Source organism: Vanellus vanellus, assembly GCF_965231255.1.
Source record: "Vanellus vanellus genome assembly, chromosome: 4".
NCBI classification, from domain to species: domain Eukaryota; kingdom Metazoa; phylum Chordata; class Aves; order Charadriiformes; family Charadriidae; genus Vanellus; species Vanellus vanellus.
In genome coordinates, this window is record NC_138909.1 from 36193550 (window position 1) to 36218316 (window position 24767).

Sequence of the window (24767 nt, forward strand, 5' to 3'; positions counted from 1 at the left end):
TGCCGATGTGATGTTTAGGTGAGAGGGAGGGGGAGAGAACTAGTTTCTGCCTGGTCATTGCTATGATGCTCTCATATTGAGGTTGTTTGAACATTAAAAGCATTACATAGAATCAAGACTGACTTGAGCTTTCTGGATGCCCCTGGGGTCACTGCTCCTCTCTAATGAAGCTGTCTGTTGCAGACATGGATAAAAGTAATGCTCTGCTTTATTAATCTTTTTTAAATCTCTATCTAGAAATTCGTCCCTTTTTTTTAATCTTTTTCCTTATATCCACTGAAATTTATTTTATCAGCCTTATCAATTTGGAGACTCCCGTTTTGGTGCTTAACTGGAATAACCTGAGAAACAATCCATCATTAAAGAAAGATGGCTACAGTCACCCAAGGAGAAATCATGGGGGCGTTCACCAATGTCACTGGAGCCAGAATTTGACTATTGATAAAGACAATTTGGAATATCCAAATAAAAATATAACGAAATATAAAGCAGCTTATTTTTGGTTAGGAAAAATTAATTTCAAAGCACTTGTGTAATTTGGAAAGGCTAGTGCACTAGCCTTTAGGCTTTGTTGCCTGAATTTTAGCTAGCTGATGAGAGTAGCATATCAAGATACCATATATACCTTTGTACACCTTCTAAGGCCTGAGTAATCTTGGCATCAACAAGAAATAATTAGCAGCCATTGACTTGAATGGATTAGCAGCATTGTGGGGAAAAAGAGAACCTGTAGACACTAAAACCTGCTATAAACCTTTATTAGAAAAGATTCTTTAAAATCTCAAACTCTTATATACAGTTAAGCAAGAATATGACTTTGTAATGTTTAAATTACAAAATAATTTGAAACAGCTATTTGATAAAACAAATGCATGTGCATATACAAAAAGTAAACAAAATTTGGGCTTTTTTATAATCTTCCATCAGACAGCATTGCAAACAAATTTACTTTTTTATCTCCTAGTTCAATAGCTATCTATGGATCCATGACTTACAACAACCTAGAAACTAAACGCAACATTCTTTTCTTTTTTTGTTGAGATTAATGTAAGGGTTATGTGCTTGACAAGTGCCTGACTTATGGTATTAATCAGCTGCTGGTAATACCACTAACCTTATGTTTGTGACTTTATGGAGGAGGTGTTTCTACTTTGTTGAAAAATTCTCTAAGATACCGACTTTTAGCAGATGTAGGAGAGATGCTGGTTGTTAATTACTCTTTCTTTTATCAATGTGTTTCTCAAACACTTTCTCTTTTGGCTTTCCTGCCTTCTGTAGGACAAAAGGTGCTCACACTGTAAATTAGATGTGGAATTGCCTTGAGCAGTGCTGGATAACTACTGAAATACTGGAAGAAAATGGAAGAAGGGTAACAGTTTCTTAGGAATCGTCACACTTGCTAAACATTTGAGAGTAATACATAGTGCAAGTGACTTTCTATTTGTCTGCTTTTTCTCAATTTTTACTGAGGCATAATAACTTAAGTTATCAGTTGGTGGTAGGTGTTGCAAGATGATGGCGAGATGGGTCGGCTCCGATCAGGCTGCTGATGAGGATATTGCAGCAGAGGCATAAACACTGTGTAGTGTATGGCAATATTAAAATAACTTTAAAGATCTGCTAGTATCTTATCTGCTGTCTGGTTGTTGTGCTCTTTGTTTTGTGGGTTAGAGGACTTGGCTGTGTGCATCATTTAGGGAAAATTAAGGTGCATCAACAGAAGGTGTAAAGGTAATACTTGTAAACTGGAATATTACAATGTTTTGGCTGTACTAATACAGGTGTAAAAAGGTCTAAATCTCCTGTAATTCAATCCACCTACAAGATTAAAACATTGGTATAAACTGTGTGTAAAAGGAAATGACCAGGAAGTGATGGCTAATGTAAAATGAAGAGGAGCACCAGGGGCAGACAAGTAAACCAGAGAGGGAAATACCGAACGGGGTGAGGGAGGAGAGGAGCCCGGGTGGGTACCACGCTGGAGCTGTGCCCGTGAACCCGGGCGCCACAGAAAGATTCAGCTGTGACGGGAGTGAGCGGATGCTGGGCGGTGGCTGTAGTAAATGCAGAAATTGAGGTCAAAATGAAGGTGAAAGAGACCAGAGGGGTTGAGGTATCAGATGAATGAGTGATCCCTTCCATAGCTTAAGGCTAGCGTTCCTCTTTGGAGGAGAGGAATAACAATGGTGTAAAAATGTTTAGGGAAACTAGAAATGCTAAAAATTGTGTTTCTCTAGTACTAAGGAAATCTATTAGAAATATCCATAACTATGCTGAAATGCAAATCATTTGACAGGTGGTCTGTTTCATGTGGGGAGGGTAAGATTTGATGAAATGTGATCTCTTTCAATAGTAACACAGCAACTATGAGACATGTATTTTTTTAAAAAGCAGTAGATCCAGATAATTCGTATCCAAGACTGGCCATGGAAGTGTCCAAACCATTTTTTGTGTTTTGCAATGCTTGGAAGTTCCAGAAGTAGAAAAGAAATTTTCCAATGTGCCAGATCTTGGAGATGGTAAATGGCACAACCTGGATAATTATAAAGCTCTTGCCTAGATATTAGTTCTGTGCAAAATTGATTTTAAAGCTTGATGTAGAATTTGATTAATCATGAACTCTGGAGTAAGAATTAATGCTTACTAATATCAGTTTACAGAATATGCATTTCCTCAAGCTAAACTTAAATCTTTTTTTTTTAAGTGAAACTAAATCTCTGTGAGAAATTTATTTGAAATTGTAGTTTTTTATTTAACAAAAGGACCATCTGGGATTAACATTAATCCCAAACAAACAACAAAACACAGGCATGACACAGCCTCTTCTGAAATGCCGCAGCAGACTGAATTACTGCATTACACTCTTGTAGCTGCGTAGCTGGGACAGGGTGAAGCATCATCAGCATCTCAGAACTGACTTATGCTATATAATGCCGTTTGGGGGGTGGGGGTGGGGAACTGGGTAAGTTTCAAAAGTAAAAATGATAATAAAATCTATAAAAAAAGGCAAAGACTCCAACTCTTCTTTGTCCCAGCTGTGCTGCAGCTTTCCTCATGGCGAAGGCGGTGGCTACCGCATGTGGAGCTGCGGCACCTGAGGCAAGGGAGGGTGGGAGTCACAACCCAGACACCAAAGCTGCAAACTGCTGGCTCACCACGGACTGCTCTCCAACCACACAGCCACTAATGGTCTCAAAGTACATCTTTTTATCTTGTACTGTTAAAGAAAACATTCTCTGTTTTGGCCATCTTCAGGCTACTGTTTTGCAAACTGTAGGAAGTCTGAGCACAGCATCTTTGTTGGAAGAGAGTTGCAAACAAAGGTGCTACCAGAAAATATTCACTTCCTTTTTTTTTTAAAATTTTCTATATTTTAATCTTTTGCTTTTTTCCCATTGTGACCGCATTATTTTACATTAACATTCTAGAGAATGAGTTTGCTGTCAGGAACTTGTGGAAATTTAAAATTAAAACAAATTGTGAAAGATGAACTTTAAAAATATGTTTTAAGTTAACAATCATCCAAGCAGCGAAAATTATTTTACCATCACTCAATTATTAAATCCAACATTTGCAATAAATTGTTCTGGAACAATGAAGGAATCCTCTACTCTTTGAGGAAATTACTAGTCAAGTCATATTCAGTAAAAAATGAATATGGCTATCTGTAAACATTTTCTTCCTCTTTATTTTGACACATCCTCAATTACTCACAAAGCTGAACCCTCCTCTGTAGTCTGTCAGCTGTTAGTGACACTTCACTGTCATCCAGAGGCTCGGAGCATTTGTTTACTCTCTTTGACCAAGCTGTGCCTGATAACATATTAGTGAAATATTTGCAGATGTACCAAAACTGTATGTTAAACATGTATTGAGTGGAGAGAAAGGATACATTTAAAAAGACTAGGATAGCTAGAATATGATAGGGTGGGATATAAGATATGGTAGGATGGGAATTTAGTATTTTAAATAAGGCAGGGGATGCTTTGCACAGACAAGGATCCACTTTCATGTGTGTGTTACATATGTAAACTACATTCATAAGAAACACATCACCTAAAACCAATGGATGCAATTACAATATTTATATTCCCACCTTGAGATATCCAGAAGTCTGATTATTTTTTTTAGTGTAATTAAAGGTGACAGGCACATTCAGAACTCAATGTACTTCTGATATTCCAATCTCAATATTTAAAAAAACAGAAGCAGCAGGAATCTTACTGCATCTGAAAATCTTGACCAAGTAGTTATGCATAACACATACTTAAAGAAACTTGTGTGCAGTGTGAGTACTGACCTGTTCAATTTCTCAATATTTCTTATTTTTTAAGAAAAATATTTTCAAGTTGGATATTGCTGAAGGAGGTGGTCATTAGAGAACAGCACTGGGCAGGGGGGAGGGTTAAATGGTGAGAGGGAGCCCAGGGTACTCATCTGTGCAGATAACTGAACTGAAAGGCAACCTTGAAATAATAGTTTTCATTTCTACAGTGCCTTTAATTTGAAAACCAAAAAGCAAGCTACAAAGACCATGCCCTCGCTGGGCTGCAGTTGCTTCCATTGAATCCTGAGAGGCTTTTCAGCTGCTTGGTCTGTCAGTCCCGGTCTGGTACCTGCCCAGCAGAAGTCCTGTGCAAATCAGTGCACTGTTACCAAAGAGCAGATTGGAAAAAGAAATGTATACGCATAAGCGCCACCTCCACCAAACCAGGGTAGCCCAGAATTATGGATGCTTTTTATATTTAAAAAAAAAAAGCACACAAAAAATACAAAGAAACCCACCAAACTTGGGACGGAAGTGGTTCTGCATGATACACAACTGAAGAACTAGACAGAAACTTGAACTACTTTTGAGAACTTTTTTTTGGAGAGGCTTCTCTTGATTTGTGATGAATCTCATTGCAGAAGGAATTTAAATCGGTCCCTAATCTTACTACAGTGCTTTTCCTTTTCTTCTTTTCTTTTCTTCCCTTTGGTGATGTTTCCTTTCTGAAGACTGTATGTAGTGGGACACAACAAAAGCATTTGCTTCTCTGGCCTTTTGAGGTGAATTATATTTAAATCCAGTTCATCCAATATCTGGAGGATTGTGAGCTTGTGCGCTGCTTCCCTTGAACCAACTCTTTGCTGTTCTGACTTCATGATTCGCCATCACTGCGTATACGTGGAAAAGAGAAAAAGCACACCAGTGTCGTGATGTTGGGTCAGTTGTCTCAGCAGGAAATAACATGCAAGAGTAGTTCTGGAGCCGGTGAGAAGGTGTTATCAGAAAACAAACGTGTCAGCCATGCAATGCATGAAATGACCCCATCTGTGGTGCTAGATGTTGGCAGCAAGGGCTGGTCCGATTTCCCTGCTGGTTAGTGGCTACCCAGTGCGCCCTGTCTCCTGCTCCCAGGCGAGGACTGAGCAATCAAATTGCCTTTTTTCCACAGGGGAGGATACTTGCTACAGATGGAATTTTTTGTAATAAATCTGGCCTCATAACAGGTGGATTTTCCCTGTCTCACTGGTTTCTGCCTGGGTAGTTTGGTCCCTAGACTTTATTAATGATGCTTGGTTCATGCCAACATTAAAAATGTGACAGTTTTTTATTGCCTGGTTAGATTTCAGTCAGCATTAACAGCAGGGGTTTAAACCACCTCTGAAGTTAAAAGGGCCGCTCGTAATCTTAATATTTTGTGTGATTTTAAGTACCTTGCCAAACTGAAGCACAGCCTGGGAGAGGAGTATTTTTTTCTGTATTGACTTATTCCCCACCCAGAACATCTCTCCGTAAGAAAGTCGCCCTTTTTCAGACAGAAAGACTAGGAGGGTGCCCAGCAGTGCCCAAAGAAAACCAGAGCCCCTCAGGAGGTGTGATAAAGCAGAGGGGGGAGTTGCTCCATCACACTTGCCAGCCAACAAAACCCCATGCTGTAAAGGGGCCAGGGTGCACTCCTGTTTTGCTGGGGGAGTAAAGGTCCCCAGAGAAGAAATTGGTCTCGCACCCACTTGCGTGCCGCAAGAGCATCAGCCCTCGCCTGGCTGCTCCCTCCTGCATGCGCGGGATGGGAACCCCACCACCAGTAAGGCAGGGGACACTTTGTGGTTCTCTGCTCAAGCCCAATCAGGATTTTAGCACGAGCTTTCAAAGGCAAGATATATTATTTTAAATATATATAGGTGTATATACTTTTTTAATATATATTTTTAACTTGGCTTATGTGCAAGGCGGATGACCTCCACCTCCAAAGGAGCCCAGGCTGTCATATCTTGCCTCTTGTGCATAAATCTGCAGCCTCGATGCTCATGAGTACAAGTTTTTGCCATAATAAGAGCTTGTTTTGTTTCAATTCATAGTCTTTCACTTTTCTTGCTCAAAAGAGCTGCTGAAAACAAGTATTTATCTATACGTAGTTCTCGCTGACATTATTCAGCTAAGAGTTTGGTCAGGAAAGCAGCAGATCTTGGTCTGATAAGGTTCAATTGCAGAAGTAAACAGGAATCAATCTTTTTTTTTTGTTTACCAGGAAATCCCACCACTTCAGATAACTTTTCACTTTGAAATGAAGCATGTTTCAAAGTTTCATGTAAAATGAAATTTGAAAAAGTAGTTTTGAGTGAAGGGAAACACTTAGAAATATTTCCCCACTGCAGGATTCTGTTCTTTAAACCTTTTAAAAATTTTATGTTAAAAAGTCACTTACTCTGAAAAGTAGTTTTGGAACAACTTTCATTCTGAAAATGTCAAAATGTCATTATTGAAACACTTAGTCTCAGATGTTTTCAAAATTATAAATTATCAAAATCAATTCACAGTTCAAAACATTTGGGTCTTGGTGAACTCCCCCCAGCATCTTTATGAAGCAGGAAAACAACGCTCAGCCAGCTGTGCTCAGTGAGGCCTTGAGATGTTTCCCATACTGAAATATCATCAATAAAAATCTAAAAAAGGAATTACCATAATTTGAGAAGAAAGCGGTCTTTCGGAATCTGAAATTGAACCTAATAATCTTGCACTTTGTATTCAACTAATATCCTTTGTCTGAGCGGCTCTGAATGTTTTAGAGATAAATCTCCTCTTTTTATTTGCATTTGTTTGCCTTCCAACGATTTAGAGGCAAAATTTCCTCTACAGTCTGATAGTAAGATACTAGTCATAAGAAAATACGCTTAAATAATGTGTGTACCTTCACTCTGACTGAAGCATACTTATCTGAACAGGGCTCCTTTTTTGCATCAAGGCTTAAGCCTCACTATAGTGCTTTGAAGTGACAATATCTCTATTTTACAGGTGGGGAACTTGAGGTAGGGTGTAGCCCAAAGAAACCTTTTGCCAGTTGGTAGCAAAAACTCCACCTTCTGACGGGGTTAGTGCAAATCTAGTGCAAAAGCACTTTAGCAAGGAGGGTATTTAAAGTTTCAGCTCGTGCTGGTAGGTCATGATGATTTTTTTTCTGAAAATGAACTGCTAACATTTTGGAAAGTAAACTTAACGCTCAGGGTGTTGTTGTGCCTAAAAAGCCTTTTATAGCATGACTAACTTCTGCTGGTGTTAGCGTATGGCTCAAGCACACTTTGTCCTATGTTCGCTCCCATCGCCAGTGGTGCGCTCAGTGAATCTGTTTTTAGAGAACCACTCTGCAGCTGCCTCTCCTTAACAATTTTCCCCCTCTGAGTTATCATTTAGAGGCTGGAAGGGGAGACCCAGATGGCTAGCAAATCCAGCATCTTTTCCAGCTGCTCAGGGTAAAATTACTGTGCTTGCTTGTCTGTGAAACCTACGATCTAAGTTTTGTTTTGTTTTGTTTTTTTTTAAATCCACAACACAACAACAATTTCTCTTGCAACAGGTGTGAGCAGAAACCTTTTAAATACAAATAGCTGCAGTGGAGCAGCCCCATCTAAAAGCTACCCTGAAACTGCAGCTTTGGAGCAACTGAGTCGCAAACTCTCCAGCAGTGATGGTTTAACATCACTGCTATTTCACTCTTGAGCGAGGAAACTCAGAAAAGAGGGGGACGGGGATATTATGATGGTCTGCAGTGGGAGGTGGAGCTCTGTCAGAGAGGCGTGTTGAGCCGAGTTGTCTGGTGCCGTGCAAAGGGGAAGGCCTAGGTCCTCCTCCTGCCACCCCTCCCTGCTCCCAGCCTTGCCTGCTTGCGTCCACTGCACCGGGGGTTTTCTTGCGGCACACAGGATAGTTTAATTGCTTGTGATCATAACCTGGCGCAGAGGAGCTGCTTTGCCCGCTCCCCAAAATGCAGCTGCACCACAAGCGTGCGGAGAAAGGCGATGTACAGCCCTTTGCTTCTAGTGGGAACCAGAATTTTTAATTAGGCAAAATGTGACTTTGAGAGGGGTTTAGGGGTTCTGGCCTTTGGCCTGAGGAAACCAGCTAGAAAGTTTTTAAGTTTACAAGCTGTTTGTTGCGTTTCCTCTGGGATATTTGCTTGGAAGGGGAAGATCCTTTGGGTTTCTCCTGGGGTCAGACAAGCCCCTGTCCGGCAGGTCACAGCTCCAGCCAAAACATCTGGCAGTGGCTCTCAGGGACCTGTAGGCACCTGGTGGCAGAGGGGAGCTGGGTGTCTGCGTCTGTGAGGAGTGCCAAGGAGGCTACGCTCAATGCTTGTATTAACACCTTGGGAAACTGTGATTAAAGTCTGATCAGCGAATGAAACTCCATCTGTGCCATCTGGTTGTCTGTCTCGCACAGGTTTACAGCCGCAAGATTATTTAGCGGTGCCATTTACAGGCAGGGACCGGTTTAGAAATAAGAGCGACAAACCTTTTGTTTAGGTTGAAATCAAAGTCTCTCTCTATACAAAAACTTTAAAACTTAAATAGACCAAAGAATCACTCTATTTATAATTACATATAAAAAAAATTAGCCTATTTTGGAATGACATTGCACAGATTTCTTCTAATAATATAATGAATTAAAAGTACCTTGGGTTGGCAATTGATTCTTTTTCTTCTTCTCTTACGGTAGGCAAACATTCACAGTCAGCTGAAAAAGGGTAAGAAAGAAGACTATAGTTACTCTTGGCAGTTCTTCTACATTTATTTCAAAGTTGCATCAACTTTTATCATGCAGTCTCTCTAGAATGTAAAACTGCAGATGCTCGTTTGCACTTTTATCTGTAAAATCTGCATGATCCCCACAGCATAAATGTTAATGTGTTTTTAAATCCTCCAACACCAAATAGGTGTTACCGTTATTTCTTTGTCTATATTTCAGTTGTTTATGTACCCCTATACAAATGAACTACTTTTGAGGACTGTTTCCTATATATTCCTCCCATGGGGAGGACTATTTGTTAATCTTCCATTGCTTATAGTTGCACCCAGGCTTTACAGTCCAGCTGGGAGTTTGGGGCTGGGCTTTACCGAACACTAATAAACAAAGAAACCTCAACCCTGTGTGTAAACTATTTGCTCACTTCCGTCCACACAATTAAAAATATTTTACAGCACTCTTTCCCGGTGTATTATACATACTATTTCACTATTTCACTACTGCAGCTTAGCACATGTTTTCTGCTAGAGCTTACGGACCATGAAGGTCAAAACCCCATCATGTGGAGCACTGTGCTAACACAAAGAAATGCTCCAAAGAGTTTTATGTCCTGAAAAACAAAGCATCCCTAGGAGGTCAGGCAAATGAGCCATTTGGACATAAGGCGAGGGACCAGGAATGAAAAAATATCAGGGCTTCAGCATTTCCTAGCCAGCGAAAAGCTGTTAGCAGTTCAAAATCAGGTCTCAGCTAATTCCTGTCTTGCCAACAACCTGCCTTTTTTGAGGATGGCCTTGAAGGAGCATGCAGGGCTCTTGGAGATTTTGACTGTGAGATTTCAGTTGGGGGGGGAAAAATACATGACGCTTAGAAGTAGCTAAGGAGGAGCTGAAGATACTGCTGGTGGTAGTTACTGCGGGTACTGATTGCTCTGTGGGCTGACTGATAGATTTGCAGGAGATGATGTAGATGGTGAACGGTGCTGGCAGCAAAGAGCAGCTTGTGTTTCATGCGGTAGAGATGGCAAGCGAGGGAAAGGACAAAAGGAGGGGAGGGATGTATTCGTAGGGTCCTGGCAGCAATTTTAATTAAACGGTGGTCTGCACTATGAGTAAATGCATGTTTCTTCCACAATAGCACAATTTGGAGCACAGAACCGTAGAAACTCTGAAGACTCGAAAGAGACTAGATGCTTCAGAGAAACTAGTATTTTGCATTAAAAATGTGTATTTAAAAATATAAATACTATTCACAGCTATACGTGTATTTAATAAAAGTGTCTACTGGAAACTCAAAACATTTATGATATTCCATCATATGTTAAAAATAAGCTCCCACACTAACTAAAATACTCCTCTGAACAATTCTACCTCTGACATTTGTGCTGCTATTTTAGTAGCAAGGAGTCAAGAACACAACTCAAAATGTTGGGGAAAAGCAGTGACACGCATACAAACTGCCTTACATTCATTCTCTACGTGTGGTATCTACATCAGCGAGAAAGAGAGGGATGATGGAGTAGAGGGGTTACCATGTACCGTTTTTGTTCATGCTGTTCATCCATTTATCAAGCTCTTCCATTTCTATCTCCATAACAGAGGGTGTGTCTTCTTCAAAAATAGGACTTGAGAAGAGGGAGGGGAAAAACAAAATGGCATTACACAAAATGCTTAATTCAAACAACTCACAATGTAGTAATTTTGTACAAGTCTCTTGTAATTCCAGACACATATATAAACTCCGGAAAGCCATTTTAGCTGAGTAATCTGAGGCGATGTCAGCCCAATGGGTGTGAGGGAAACAGCTGCAAACTGATGCGAAGGAGCGGCGGTGAGATGCCAGTCCTGGGCAGAGGTGGGGCTGGCTGGGACATCACAGGCAGAGGGACTCAGACGGTGCAGGCTGGGGTATGCCGGAGCCCAGGACCGCTGCAGCTATTCGAGAACTGTCCCTACTCTAAATACAAAACTGAGAAATAAAATAGTTTGCCTCTGCCCTGCTGGAACACACGGCAAAAGTCCCGTTGCTCCAGTGATAAAAGCAGAGGGCCTAAAGTTTCATCCTAGCTGGGACTGACATTGGCAGCAACTTCAAAAGGAAAAGTCATGAGTAGAGTCGCTCTGCGTTTGTTTAAATGCCTCTATTTAGCTTCCCTTTGCTGATCATTCCTGGAGTCACAGGGTAGAAAGAATATATTTAGCAAAACTGCAAAACTCCTTTTTTTTTTTTTCCCCATGAAGCCAATTTAATAACTTCCAGCATTGATTAGCAAGATGGAGCTCAATAAAAGATAACAATAAAAATTATCACTCTGATGAGAGCCACGCAGCTTTTGGCTTGTTTTCCCAGCCGGTGAGGCATTGCTTCCACGGCAGCTGGGAGAGCCTTTCAGCCTCACCTCAGAGTCCGAAGACAAACTTGAAAAACAGGGGAGCAAGATACAGAGCTTGTTCTGAATAGCAAAAGCCTGTGATGAGCCTGGGAACTGACCCCCTTTGCTCATGGGGCACCTCGTACGTCCTGTGGCATCTCTTGGCTGGTGGAGCCGGGGGTGCCCGGAGCAGGCGTAGGGGTGGGTGCCTGTGGGGCAGCGCTCGCCTCGGCCACTGTAACACCCGTTCTCCTGCTCTAGTCTTACATCTTCAGCTAGATACTGAAGTCACATTTTAGCCACCTCTAGAGATGGTGAACTGGACCAATTGATAGCAAAAGGCAATGGTGTTTAGTGTACGGTTAAATTAAAACAGGTGGTGAAGGAGCCAAAAATCATAATATGCTGTTAGAGTAAAAGAATAAAAAAAAAAAAAAAAAAGTGATGTTCATAAACTTTACCTTTTCACATTTTCACTCCCCAGCTCATCTGGAAAAGAAAAAAGTTGGTGTTCTTAGTGCTGCTCTTTGAATATACAGAGTCCAGACTGCAAGCAAGCCTTGAACAGGGTCACGTAAAACACGTTGCATTTTCAAAAGGCATAAGAGTTACCGTGTAGGTGAAAGACAAAACATTTCATTCTGTTTGTAATTTTCAGAAGAACTCATTATTTTTAATCTTGAACACACTGAGAGCAGCGCATTATTAGCTCAGCCGTGCTGGGAGGAAAGCGACTGTTAGCGCGGCGGTGGGCAGGGCACGGCAGATGCGCGCTTCCCTGAGCAAAACAGATGTCGTGAGGGAAACGTGATCCTGAAAAGGAACCACTGCTGCAAAAAAAATTGTTTACTGGAAGCATCGGGACATTTTGCTGCAGACTACATGCAGGCAATCCGGCTCGGCCTGGAGACTCTGGGAGCCACTCATGGAGAGAAAAAGGGGGGGATGGACTTGCATGGCAGATTAAATCTCCGTTAGGCAAATGAAGCTGAACTAGCCAGATGTCAAAAGCTAGTTATGACCCCAAGACAAAGTAAAGATGGGGAAAAAAAATAGCGTGACAGCCATTATTCAGATAAATATCTTCCCCTCAACGAATCAAGTGACTGAAAAGCCTCAGCTCTCAAAAAAGAATGAAGAACTACATATAAGATTCATATTGTATACTGTCTTAAATGAGCTTATTTTTAATTCGCTGTCGCCAATGGGTGCTGACACTTGTTCTAGTGCATTCCCTGACTGCAGAACCACCCCAGGGCCACAGAGTCATCTGGCCCCGCCTTAAGGATGCCCAAAATCCCAGTTCCAAGCAATAGGGACAGGGCAAGAGATCCTAGGATTGCGCTCCTGCAAGGCACCACATTTCCTGTCCCTCTGAATGACGTATCTGCGTTTCAGGTCCTCCAGAAACAGACGGGCAACAAGGTGCCTGGTTGCGAATTCAGAGTTTTCTACGAGGGTGACCTAGTGATAAGGCAGGCGCAGCCTAAAAATGCCTTGGAAAATGGACCTCAGATCTATGTTGAACGTACGTCACTGTCTGCAGGCTGAGGAGCTTCCAGCTGCGCTCTTGTTCTGTAGGGACACCGATACTCCCATTTCAGCATTTCACTTACCAACTGTGTGGTTCTAATATGACACCTCAGTTTATTTCCTGTGGCTTGACACTCCAAGTTACCGATTTCTTTGCTAATAGATCAAGGTACCTTCCTGAATCACTGCTCTCCCTATCACAGCACCCAGGCAGTCTGACCACGGGATTCCTTGCTCTTTTACTGTGATATCTTCATAGCTGCCACCACCCTACAGGATCCCTTAAAAGCGTTCCTTAACATGGTTTTGCTTGTTCTTATTTGATTGAGGGTCCGAGCAGCTTTACCTTGTGGGCGGTATAGGCAATAGGAGCATTAAATTCACCTTGCATGAAGTTATTAAGCCTAAAGACAGAATAAGCATTTGCAGCCACATGGTTACATCCATACACCGTTCCCGGCACTGCCAGGAGCCAGAGCTCGGTGCAGCGGCTCCCGTGGGAGTCCAGTGTGGGCAGGAGGTGCCAAGAAGCTGAATTAGCTCCCACCCAAGGAGAGCTGCGTGCCCAGATACCACGGGCCGGGGGTGGATTCCTTTCCTAGCTGTCATACGCGCAACTACAACCGGAGAAGTACATCCTAAATGTGGCACCCCAGGCCTCCAAATAACGTTTTGTTAGTGACGAGCGCATCCTAAAAATATCCTTCTGATGCGCGAGAGGACAAATTTACCTTGCTTAGACTTTTTCCTTTTATGATGTATTACAAAAAATATGATGAGCAAAATCAGCAGGACCAGCAGCACGACGGGGACAACGTATATCAAGATAGACTGTTCTGCTGCTTCTAGGCTGTCCTGATTGTTCACGGTATTCATTTCAGTACTTGGAGTACTTTTTGTTTCAAAGGTGCTTTCAGTAGCGCTTGCAGTGACAAGTACTGGCTCGTGGTCATCTGCAGTCGAAGAATGAGTAGCAGGAGGAGGCGTTACTGTAACAGTGGATAACATCGGTGATCCATCTCCTGAACCATCATTTTCAGGGCCTGCCAAATATATGAGGACAAATTAATATTTTATGGGTTTTACTGGTATTATCAGTGAGTCAAAGCATACAGCTTTAATATTTACTTTTCATTTGACGTCTTAAAAAAAAAATCTGCAGATGCCCCATACATACAGATTTGAAATCTTGGGCATCAGATGCAAAGTTAGATCACAAATTCATCACAAAATCTTGCCAGTCAGTCCTGACCACGTTCTTCAACTGGCTTTTACTGGGACATGTCAGCATGCGTGCTCTGCCCGCCCGCAGCTGTCTTGCAAACAGATTTTTTTTATCCTGGAGGTTGGCAACTGGTCTCACTCTCACATGAAAGTCTTCTGCCTCTCGGTAAGCCGCACCATCCTGCTTTGCTCCTCAGCTTTGGCGCGTACGGCCGCAACCTCTTTCCTCCCTCCCCTTACCCAAGGAGTTAGCAATGGGGACACCATTAGCCCTGGTTCACCGATTCCTCCGGCTCACTCATCTCCCTGTTTCTGTGCCTTTCTCAAATGTGTTAGATTTGTTTCACTGTGAAAAACAGAACTGGTGGAAGGAAGTCTGAAGCCTGCAGAAGCTGCTGACTTTCACTTCTGCGTGGACTAGAAGAGGTACTAACAACACGGGGACTTCACTGGATGAGAATGCACTTACCTGCTCCTCCGTCTGATCCTGCGGGCTGGGTAAAGCAGCCGACGGTGAAGAGTCACTGCTGGGTATTCCTCACAAATGTTACGACTGGGGGGTTTGAAGCTTGATTTGGGGTTTGGTTTCATTTAGCATATATTTTGCAAGAAAAGTGGCTAAAATTGGCTGCATTGGTAATAGTGAAACAAGCTTTTGTTTGAGGCTAATTAAGAGTGGAGTTTAAAGCTTAACAGAAGCACAGCAAATTCTGAGCTGATACTGTATTCCACACCAGCACAAAAAATCCTGTCGTAGCCAAAGGTGCAGGAATCAGCCCCTAGACAAATTACACCGGCATGTTTCAGAATACAAAACCTTCAATAATTTCCTTAGCATGAAATTAAACGATGATTTTTTAGTGTTATCTGCCCTTTCAGGTACAATGCCGGCATGGCGCAGCTCTCATTTTATGCAGTAAAGCAGCACAGGATTTCATGACTTTAACAATGACATGTTTCTCCCCGTTCTTGTAAAGTGCTGGGCAGCCATAGTTTCCACTAGAGTTAGCAAGAGCTTAAGGTTTTCAGCACCTCAGCGCTGGCATTTTGAATCTCACAGGACTGGAACCAGAAGTACTTAGCATTTTAAACGCTTTTGTAAACACATTAATCTTCATAATGGCCCTGAGAGATGAGCAGTTATCATCCCATTTTACAAATGAGAAATCAGAAGGACAGGGATGTTGTCCTTCCCAGGGACGGCAAGTGAGAGAGGAAAACTGGGATTAGAGCGCTATCTCTTGCTTAATCCACTCTGCAGCATCTCCTCTCCTGTCAGATTTGTCTCGAAGAGGAGATGAGTATCTCATGAGACTGTATTCCAGGAAACCTAATTTCAAATGAATAAAATGATTTGAGTGTGACAGCAGTGATTTATCTAGATTTTTATGCCACGCTTATCACTCAGGCACCCGATTGTTTCATCCTTTCCTAAAAACTAGCAAAGGATTTTAATACTTAATAAATAAGACCTGATACTCACATATAGTATTTAATACTGCAAAGCACACCAGACACTTTCACCACAACGCAACAATGAAAATGTTAGCTCTTCAGTGGCAAAGCGTTTCATACCAATAGTCTCTCTGTTGCTTCTTCCGCATTTAGTATTTCAGCCAAGAGCAAAACACGATCTCTGCCTCCCTTGCAGGTAATGACCCCTTACGCGTGTGCTCCTCCACCCATCCCTGTGATCTGCTGGCTGTCCTTAATCCCGTCGCAGAGGACAGGAGGGAGAGATCCTCTCCCTTATTAGTTTGGCCACTTGACTTTTATTTCCCGAGGTAGTTTATAGCCCCCGGTGCTGCCGCTCCATTTCGATTGCCATGAGAGGTATCGCAAGAGATGTCTGCACCGCAGACCGTGGCGGTGTGACTTTAAAGCAAAAGCAGTCACACCTCATTAACTGCGGGGCTAAACTTTCAGCTGCAGTGTATGCGGTGCTTGATTTCCAAGAGAGACACTTCCAGCGTCTCTGGTATTTTTTATTTGCCTGGTTTTGAGCTATGAAGCAGATTTCAAATAATTTGTCTCTGTGTGAAATAGAATTACCTTTTCTAGTCTCTAGGCAAAGAAAATGGCAAATCACAGGGAGTGACCTTGCTGCCACATAGTTTTGTTCACTTTGCATAATTCCAGGGACAAAACAGCATCTCTTCTGCGAACGCCATTTCCTCTTACAGAGATCTTTTCTCCGAGTGAATTAAATACGTCTTTCAGCAGAAGGGCAGCCAATTGCACAATGTTCTTTGCAGGGATATTGCTCTTATTTCCTGTGTTTCACCTGCCGCCTCGACACATTTCCCTTCAGCCGTTCTGCCTGTCACCTCTGAGGACCAGAGCTCAGACCCGGGGGATGTCCTGCTTGTCACACGGGGGCTGCTCTCGCTCTCGGGCCACCACACATCACGTTTTTTACACCATGAGAAAATCACAGCCTGTACCTGGGTGGGCCTGGTGGCTTGCGCCAAGGAAGGATTCCTACTTCCAGCCTGGCAAGGAGGGACAGACTCCGGCCTCCCGGTGCAAGCACAGTGCTTGCTGCAGCCGGCTGCCCAGGCCGCATGAGCCCCACGTGGTTGGCCCCGAGGTAGTTGTTGTTTTTCACAGTGTTTCAGCTTAAAGTGCTCAAAATAGTGGGCAGACTGTGTTGCAGCTGACCCCAGTGGCTGTTTTGTAGGGTGAACGAAAGCTGGACGTTGCAAGGTCTGGAGCAGAAGAGCATCTGAAAGTCAGATATTTTGTGAGGTGCTATTCAAACATTTTCCCCATGCACACAGGGAGCCTGATTTGCAGTGGTCAGTCATATCACAAACTGTCTTGTCAGCTGTGCTTGCGTTTCATCTTGCAGAGATCGTAGAATCATAGAATAGTTTGGGTTGGAAGGGACCTTTAAAGGTCATCTAGTCCAACCTCCCCTGCAATGAGCAGGGACATCTTCAACTAGATCAGGTTGCTCAGAGCCCCATCCAACCTGACCTTGAATGTTTCCAGGGATGGGGCATCTACCACCTCTCTGGGCAACCTATGCCAGTGTTTCACCACCCTCGTTGTAAAAAATTTATTCCTTATATTTAGTGTAAATTTTCCCTCTTTTAGTTTAAAGACATTGCCCCTTGTCCTATTGCAACAGGCCCTGCTAAAAAGTTTGTCCCGATCTTCTTTCCTGTAGGCCCCCTTTAAGTACTGAAAGGTCACACTAAGGTCTCCCCGAAGCCTTCTCTTCTCCAGGCTGAACAACCCCAACTCTCTCAGCCTGTCTTCATAGGAGAGGTGTTCCAGCCCTCTGATCATCTTTGAGGTCCGTGTCTTTCCTGTGCTGAGGGCCCCAGAGCTGGACACAGTACTCCAGGTGGGGTCTCTCCAGAGTGGAGTAGAGGGGCAGAATCACCTCCCTCAACCTGCTGGCCACGCTGCTTTTGATGCGGCCCAGGATACGGTTGGCTTTCTGGGCTGTGAGCGTACATTGTCAGCTCATGTCCATCCACCAGTACCCCCAAGTCCTTCTTGGCAGGGCTGCTCTCAACCCCTTCATCCCCCAGCCTGTATTGATACCGGGGGTTGCCCCGACCCAGGTGCAGGACCCTGCACTTGGCCTTGTTGAACCTCATGAGGTTCACTCCCTCTGAAAGGGAGCCTGACCGTAACATAACATACATTCAGGATGAAAAACCAAGGCCAACTGAGCAAAACAAGGAACAAGACACATCTGACCATGTAGGTACCTCCTTGACTTTGCAGAGCACCTTCTCTTCCTCTTGCTGAGCCCAGCCTTGTGCTTTTGGCCACGGTCTGACATCTGTACTCGGCCCTCTGCACATCTCAGCCAAGGAGCAGGTGCTCACAAAACATCTGCATCGGCTTCAGCTTTGTCTGGACTGCCTGGGACATGAGCGCTGGCCACTTCTCCCCATGTCAAGGGAAGTGGACCCACAGCTTCAGCCCAGCCCTTATTGCCACTTCCCACGCTTTCAAGAGCAGAAGGGAGAGGGGTTGGCATGCAGCTGCGTCCCACCCTGATGGGGAGCTGGGCACAGCTGGAACTGGAAGCTAAGAAGTCCTCAGGTTCCCACCACTGATATATTAGAGGATCTAGTCCTGAGGGGACCAAAATGCCCGAGCAAGCACTAGCAGTGGCTCAAAAAAGGTTCCATTAGAGTTCTTACGAATTACAAAAAGGCTATGCCCCTCTATGCATGGAGTAAGATATTATTCAGTGTGTTCTGCTTTAAAAATATGCTCAGATTACTGATGGACTTCGCGTGAGTTTTGGAGGTGCTCCCAAGGCTGCCTTTCAAGGGAGACGGGGGAGCTGAATACACCGAGCAGCTTTATAGACTAGAGTCCAAACAACTGCATCTCAAACAAACAAACAAACAACATTTCTGTTGTTTCAGCATTTCTTCCTCTGAGGCTTGTGCTGTAGCACTCGGAGGTGGCGATGTGAGCTTCTTGATGAAGTAAGTGGGCAAACAGGTTTCTGAGTTCGGTTGGATGTGAGGCAAAGGGAAATAGCCGGCAGTCAGCACATTTGGTTCTGCTGTAAATCATCAGTCTCCCTCCTGCCTTCTCATCAGACTCACGGATTGGGGTCTCTAAAGGGGATTTTTCAAATTACACTGTAGTACCTACTTACAGAAGAAAAAGGGGTGGGATAGAGGAAAAGCAAGAGCTAAATCGATGGTGTAGTCAAGCTTATTAATTTGAAAGGGAATTTTCTATTTCTCCAAACCTTCCTATAAGCTATAAAAATGCAGCGAACGGAAGGCTCAGGAGAGGGTGACAAAACAAGAAAAGGCTATAAAGCTGTGCATATTGGAGTAAAGTTACCACATCCTACATGACTCTGCTCCATACGCGCATTCCTTCTGGTGGTACAGTCATACGACTCCACGTGGTCCGTATGATCCTCTCTCCTATTGCTTGACTCACCCCTGTTCTGTTCCTCTCGCTGCGTTTCACGCTGCTGTAAGAAGGGCCGTTCCCTGCCGTGGCCAGGGCTTGCCCAGCTGCCTGTTGCGGCAGGTCCCGCCTGTCAGTCTGGCTAGAAGAGGAATCCATAAAGCCCTCAGGCTAGCTGTCGGACGCACACGCTCTCCCGACGAGGCGGCACAAGCGTTTCAGGATGGCTAATCTGCAGACAAGATCCTATTAAAATGGGGTGCTTAGAAAGTGTTATCTAGGTATAACCTGAAAGAGGAAACAACCGTTTGAGTTCATTTCTAGATGATGGAAACTGCTTTCTCCCCGCTGTGCTTCCATCCAGCTGAAGCGCTGCCTTAACTGCCGGTGTTGCAAAGTCAGTCACGCGTCTTAGAGTCAAACAGTGAACCCGTAGTCTCATTTCTTACCCCCAGTGCTGTTGGTTTTCCAGACCAATTCATGCATTTAGTTGCATCTACTTAATCTTGTGGCCTTCCAGCTCTGCCTCAGTGATACCTGTACATCCTCACTGTGATGTGAATCTCTCGGTGCTCCTTGCTCACAGGAGGACCATGAAATGAAAGATGCAAAAGCTCCAGAGGCTCTCCGGCTGTCATAAAATCTCTTGAGCGAACACAGCCTGGGGTCACTGGCTGAAATTAAGTATACAATACTGCAGATGTAAAGGAGAGATTTTCTGAAATACCCCTGAAGCACTTGAATAAAACACAGTAGAAGTTTGTGTGCGTGGATAGCAGGGATGAACAGGAGTAAATACGTACAAGGAATTGATGTGTTCAGTAGAAAGGGGTTTTCATCTGCACTTCAGGGGTCTGCACTTTGGAAAGAGAGGATGTAGCAAGTCTGCATTTCTTATGTTGTTGCTTTGCTAGAAAATTGTAACAGGCAATTCTGATGCATTCAAACCCATTCCCAAGTTCATTACTGCAGGGTGGAACAGGTCAAAAATATCACTCCCTTATAGACCTTGGCTTTGTAGGGGACTTTACCTAAAAGGCACTTCTCCGCCAAAGAGAGAGCTGCTGCCTCCGCTCACGGCACAAGCTGCTGAATATCTGGATCTTTGATAGCAGCATTTCTTTGAATGACAGCTCAAAACAATAGCGCAGAGACACAGCCAAAAGCACCACCTGCAACCATCCCAACTCTTCAACTTAACAACTTGACATGCTTTACTGCTCCTCTCCCTCATGCGTTCTCTTGCTCCCCCCATCAGACCACTTACACTGCAATTCCCCCGAGCGCCGGGGGAGATGGCGTACCCTGGGAAATGCCCATAGGGTCAGAGCCTTTTCCTATAAGCTACAGTAAGGGCCTTAATACTTGTTCCTAGGGTCAGCACACACCTAGGTAGGTCTTTAGGGCTGCTGCGAGGCTGAGCAGTGACCACCACCACCCAGAGCAGGGACGGCCACTGCTGGCCCTCAGCAGGTCACCAGCAGGGCTTTCTGCCTGGATAAAGCAAGGGGATGGGCACGGGGAAGGGGACTGGTGCAAACCCCATGTCCCCTCAGTGTGGAGCCGGGAGAGGGCCGGCACCCAGAGCTGAGACCTCAGGCACACTCTTAGAGCTTCCAGCTTAGAGTAATTGTAGCATCGCCGGGAGAAACCCGTCTGTTAATCATAATCCAAATGGCAAGGCCAGGGTTTTACAAGGCTCCAGCAAGGTATGGGAACAGAACTTATAAAGGCTTCAATCTGTCTATGCTGCAAGATTTAATCATACTCCTATCGCCTATTTTGTAAGTGGTTTCTAGACAGTAGAGGTGACACCTGGGAGATCCCCAAGAGCTTCTGCTCCTCTTCTCCAGCAGACCACTTTAAAGTGGGGGAAAAAAGCTCCTTTTAAAGTTCTGTCCTGTTGATCTGTGAGCAAGCAGGGGTGACAGCGAAGGATCCCCCTGGCTGGCTGCCCTCAGCAGAGGGGTCCCAACCCACCAGTGCCTATGGGGTATATAAGCCTCTACATACATAAACTTTTCCCCTTCCAGTTCAATTTTTCCTCTGAGGTCCAAGCTCACAACTTCCCCTCTACCACCCTTGCAGTCAGAGTAAGCCCCAGGTACATTTTGGGGCTGGTTACACAAGCAAAAGCTGCCTTCGTGTGGGGAGGAAGGGTCCCTGCTCTTCTCCAGGTGGGTGCTCTCCTCCCTTTCCCCCAGAAGCTGAGGATGGGCTCGAGAGAGCTCAGGCTGAGAGCGGTCAGGGAGAGCTCTGGCAGGACCGACTCACTCCCATGGAGGAACCGTTCCAAAATCAACCAGAATTTAAAAGTGGACATACTGGTAGGAAGCCTCTAAAGGCAGTGGGGAGTAGGTGGGGGCATCCCGTAGGTGCCATCTGCCTGGTGCTTTGTGCAGCCCTGTAATGCCCATCGCAAAGAAGGGTAGGGGGTGCCTAGCTGGGGGCTGGGGGGGTCGGGGACTAAGGCATCCCTCCGCCCTGTGGAGATTGGTGATGAAATACTAGCAATCGCTACACTGCAAATGAGCGGAGGAAGCTGGAGCCTGATCACTGCGTTGCTTGCGTCGCCCCTCCGTTTCCCCGGGACCTCCGTTTTGCTCTGTCCATGGCGGTATTTTTTCCTCTGATCACTTTGATTTCGAGCTACCTTCAACGCTTGCAGCATATTTTCCTAATGCGTCTGTAACACAGCAGGGCTGTAGTAACGCAGACAAGACTGAACCATTTCGTGCCTTGCTTAGCTCACTCTTACAGCCAAGCAAGGCTCTTAACTGCGAGCAGCTCAGCAGCACGCCGGGAGCCAGCAGCCCACTTTTACACCCTGCTTCTAGTACTGCTTTTCAGCGAAAAAATACCCATGTCAAACCACTTATTTCACCAATGCATTTTAAAACCTTAACAGAAGAAGTCCAGTGATAGCTGAGAGTGACCGCCCTCTCTCCCCGCTTTCTGGAGAGCTCCCGCTCGCTACTGCAGCACAGCGGCAGCAAACACTTCTCGTCCATACTGAGGCACTTCGGCAGTGATTTGTTTGACACCGAAAGGCATACAAGCACCACCTGGCATGGTTTTCCTAAAAGAGCTGCCTGTCTTGCGCAGTCGCTGGCTGCCAAAATGTCAATGGAACAAACTAACCCCTGCGAACGGGGTGAGAGCCTCTGCAGCGACTCCCCAACGCTTCAGCATTTTGTCACATGTGGCTTTTACGCTTGCGGTTCTTCCCTTCAGAAGGTCAGGACCTAAACCCATGGTGCCGACCACTTTGTTCTGCAGCCGAGAATTCAAAATATTTGTCTCCGGAACTGGCTGCTCTTTTGTTAAACCGGTTTCAGTGCACCGGGACTACGGAAATCAGCAGTCGGCTTTTGAATGGAAGCGGTGCTCTGTCTTTAACTTTACTATTAAATGCTGAAAGTATGGGTGTGGGGTTAAAAAAGTACAACAAATCATGAAAATTAGAGCCAAAATGCCTGGCGGGCCAGCACGGAAACTCCGGTTCCCTACACACCTGCGATTTAGGAAATTAGGTAGGGATTGTAGCATTCGGGTGCTACCGTTCGGGGTTAGGTCTAAGGAAAAAAAAAAGTCAAAGCTTTGAGAAAGACAGGCAGCTGAAAACAAGAGAGGGTGAGCACAGCTAAAAGAAGCAGAGAGCAAGTCCCCACAGATCTTCTCCTTGCGCTCCGCTGGGAGGGCGTGTTGCCCTCCGACTCGGTCCCATCGCTGCGGGCGCGAAACGCGGTCCCAACCTCAGAAGGCAAAAGAAAGGTGCTTTCTTACTCACCGTTGCCGGCAGATCCTCCAGCCAGCGACAGGGCAGAAAGCAGGGTGAGGAGGTTTTGCTTTCGCATGCTGCCTCGGCGGCGCTGCCAGCCGAGGGGCGCTGGGGGCCGGCTCCCGCTGCACCCGAACATTGACGTTTCCTGTTTCCTGCCGGGGTGCATCTGAGCTGCATTTCTGCAGGAGATAGACTCTCTTTGATGGGTTTTAGGAAGTGATGTAATTCCGTCTGGGCCTGTCAAGCGAGCAACGATTGCAAAAGAAAGAAGAAGAAAGAAAAAAAAAAGAGAAGTTGCTCTGCCAGCACTAACTCGGCTGAAGCACCTTTAGGCTGTAGGTGAGCGTGATCCTACACTCCTCCGCTTCTTGGGCTCCCAACTTTGCTACCATCTCCCTTCATCAACATGCAGTGTCACAGGATGAACATCACACAAATACAAATATGACACAGAAGGTCACTTGTTGTGTGTTCGCAGGAAGGTTTTAGGTTGCTTTCCAGGGTGGTTGAGCGAGCAGGTTTCAGTAGTGCCTCCCCCCAGCCTTGGTTTCCAAGCTGTCGTTCTTGCGCCAGTGCGGTGGGACACTGCGTGCATTTGTGATCCCAAAAGGTGAGCCCCTCCAAGCGAGGGTGTCTCCAGCAAACGAGAGAAGTGGCTGCTTCACTTGGCAGTCTGTAACTGAGTATTTTGGGCCAGTTTGAGCCAGGCAAGAGGAAAAAGCAGAAAACCACATCACTTTTTGTTAGGAGCAGGTGCCTTAGCTGGAAAGCACTTAGACACTGGCGTGACGATAGCTGCAGATGACAGGGGACAGAAGGCCTTGAGCCTCACCAGGATGCTCTTGCCTGATGTGGGGGTCCGTGGTGCCACAGTTGATGGAGGTAGTGAGGGGGCAGGTAACTCCTGCCTCCCTTCCTCCTTCCGTCTGACTTTCGCTCTCCCCTGGTGGTGTCTGGCTGGGGGTGCAGACCGTGGGGCATGGCTGTGCTCCCCCACCTCGCTGCCCTGTCCTCTTCGCCCACCGCCCCACCTCACGCTCTCCTCACTCACTCAGAAACACATGAGGGTTCAACAGGAGCTTCCACCTATCGCCTGCCGCTGGATAAGAGCAATGGAGGAGCTCAACATTAAAACCAGTATTTTCCATCTTCTTGCTATATGGGGTGGGCATAGCCAGGGCTCAGAATTTTGACCTGGGTCCAAACCGTACCTGTCCCCAAGCAGGGAGGGTGGTTGGATCATAGGTTTGGTTTGTTCCACTGTACAAATACGTATGAGGTCTGAAATGTGTCCATCTGAGTCCAGGAGAGTCTGCACCCCAGATTTTACTCTGGAGCATCCCAAGTTTGAGCCATTTTAAATACTTGTATAAAATTTTCCAGTAATAAAGTGAGAAGAAGAGATGTATGCTGCCTGTGTAGCAGCTTCACGGTACTCCCCCTAGACATTAGTCTCTGTCAAAAACTGATTCCTGGTGAATTAGTTGAAGCTGGCAATGGTGAATCTTTCTGTTCAGATCAGTGGGAGCTGCTGAAGTGACCAATTGTTGCTCTCCTCCTGTAGCACACTTACGCGCACACATTTCTCTTAACACACTGATGCTTTTATAGGTCATCAGTTATAGTTTCTTAGCTTGAGTAGCTGAGAAATAGGTCACTGATTCATTTAATGGCCAGCTTGTTAATAGATTTTAAACAGTTGAATGATTTGGTTAACCAAAAATCTGAACTGGTTGCTCAGTATTGGCAATGTACGTTTAAGCACTTCATAAAACAGTGGGGAAAAATAGCAAAGCAAAGGTACAACAATGCAGCTACAAGAAGATAAAGAGGTGCTCTGAGTTATGAAACCACCGACTGACTAATTAAATATTTCTAGGAGATATTCTTTAATATGATGTCATAGCCATACATGATAATACTTACCCGACAGAAGTGTTAGAGGTGAG

General features: G+C 44.9%; 1 protein-coding gene across 1 annotated transcript; it reads right to left on the reverse strand.

Annotated features, from left to right (window-relative positions):
• Nucleotides 1–4799: 4799 nt before the first annotated feature.
• TMEM154 (transmembrane protein 154) lies at nt 4800–22988 on the reverse strand. Its single transcript, XM_082482123.1, has 6 exons — nt 22825–22988; nt 13640–13951; nt 11837–11864; nt 10543–10628; nt 8935–8995; nt 4800–5157 (listed from the first exon to the last, which is right to left on the reverse strand). The coding sequence occupies exons 1-6, from the start codon at nt 22982–22984 to the stop codon at nt 5142–5144; spliced, it is 663 nt and encodes a 220-aa protein (XP_082338249.1). The 5' UTR covers nt 22985–22988; the 3' UTR covers nt 4800–5141.
• Nucleotides 22989–24767: the final 1779 nt, after the last annotated feature.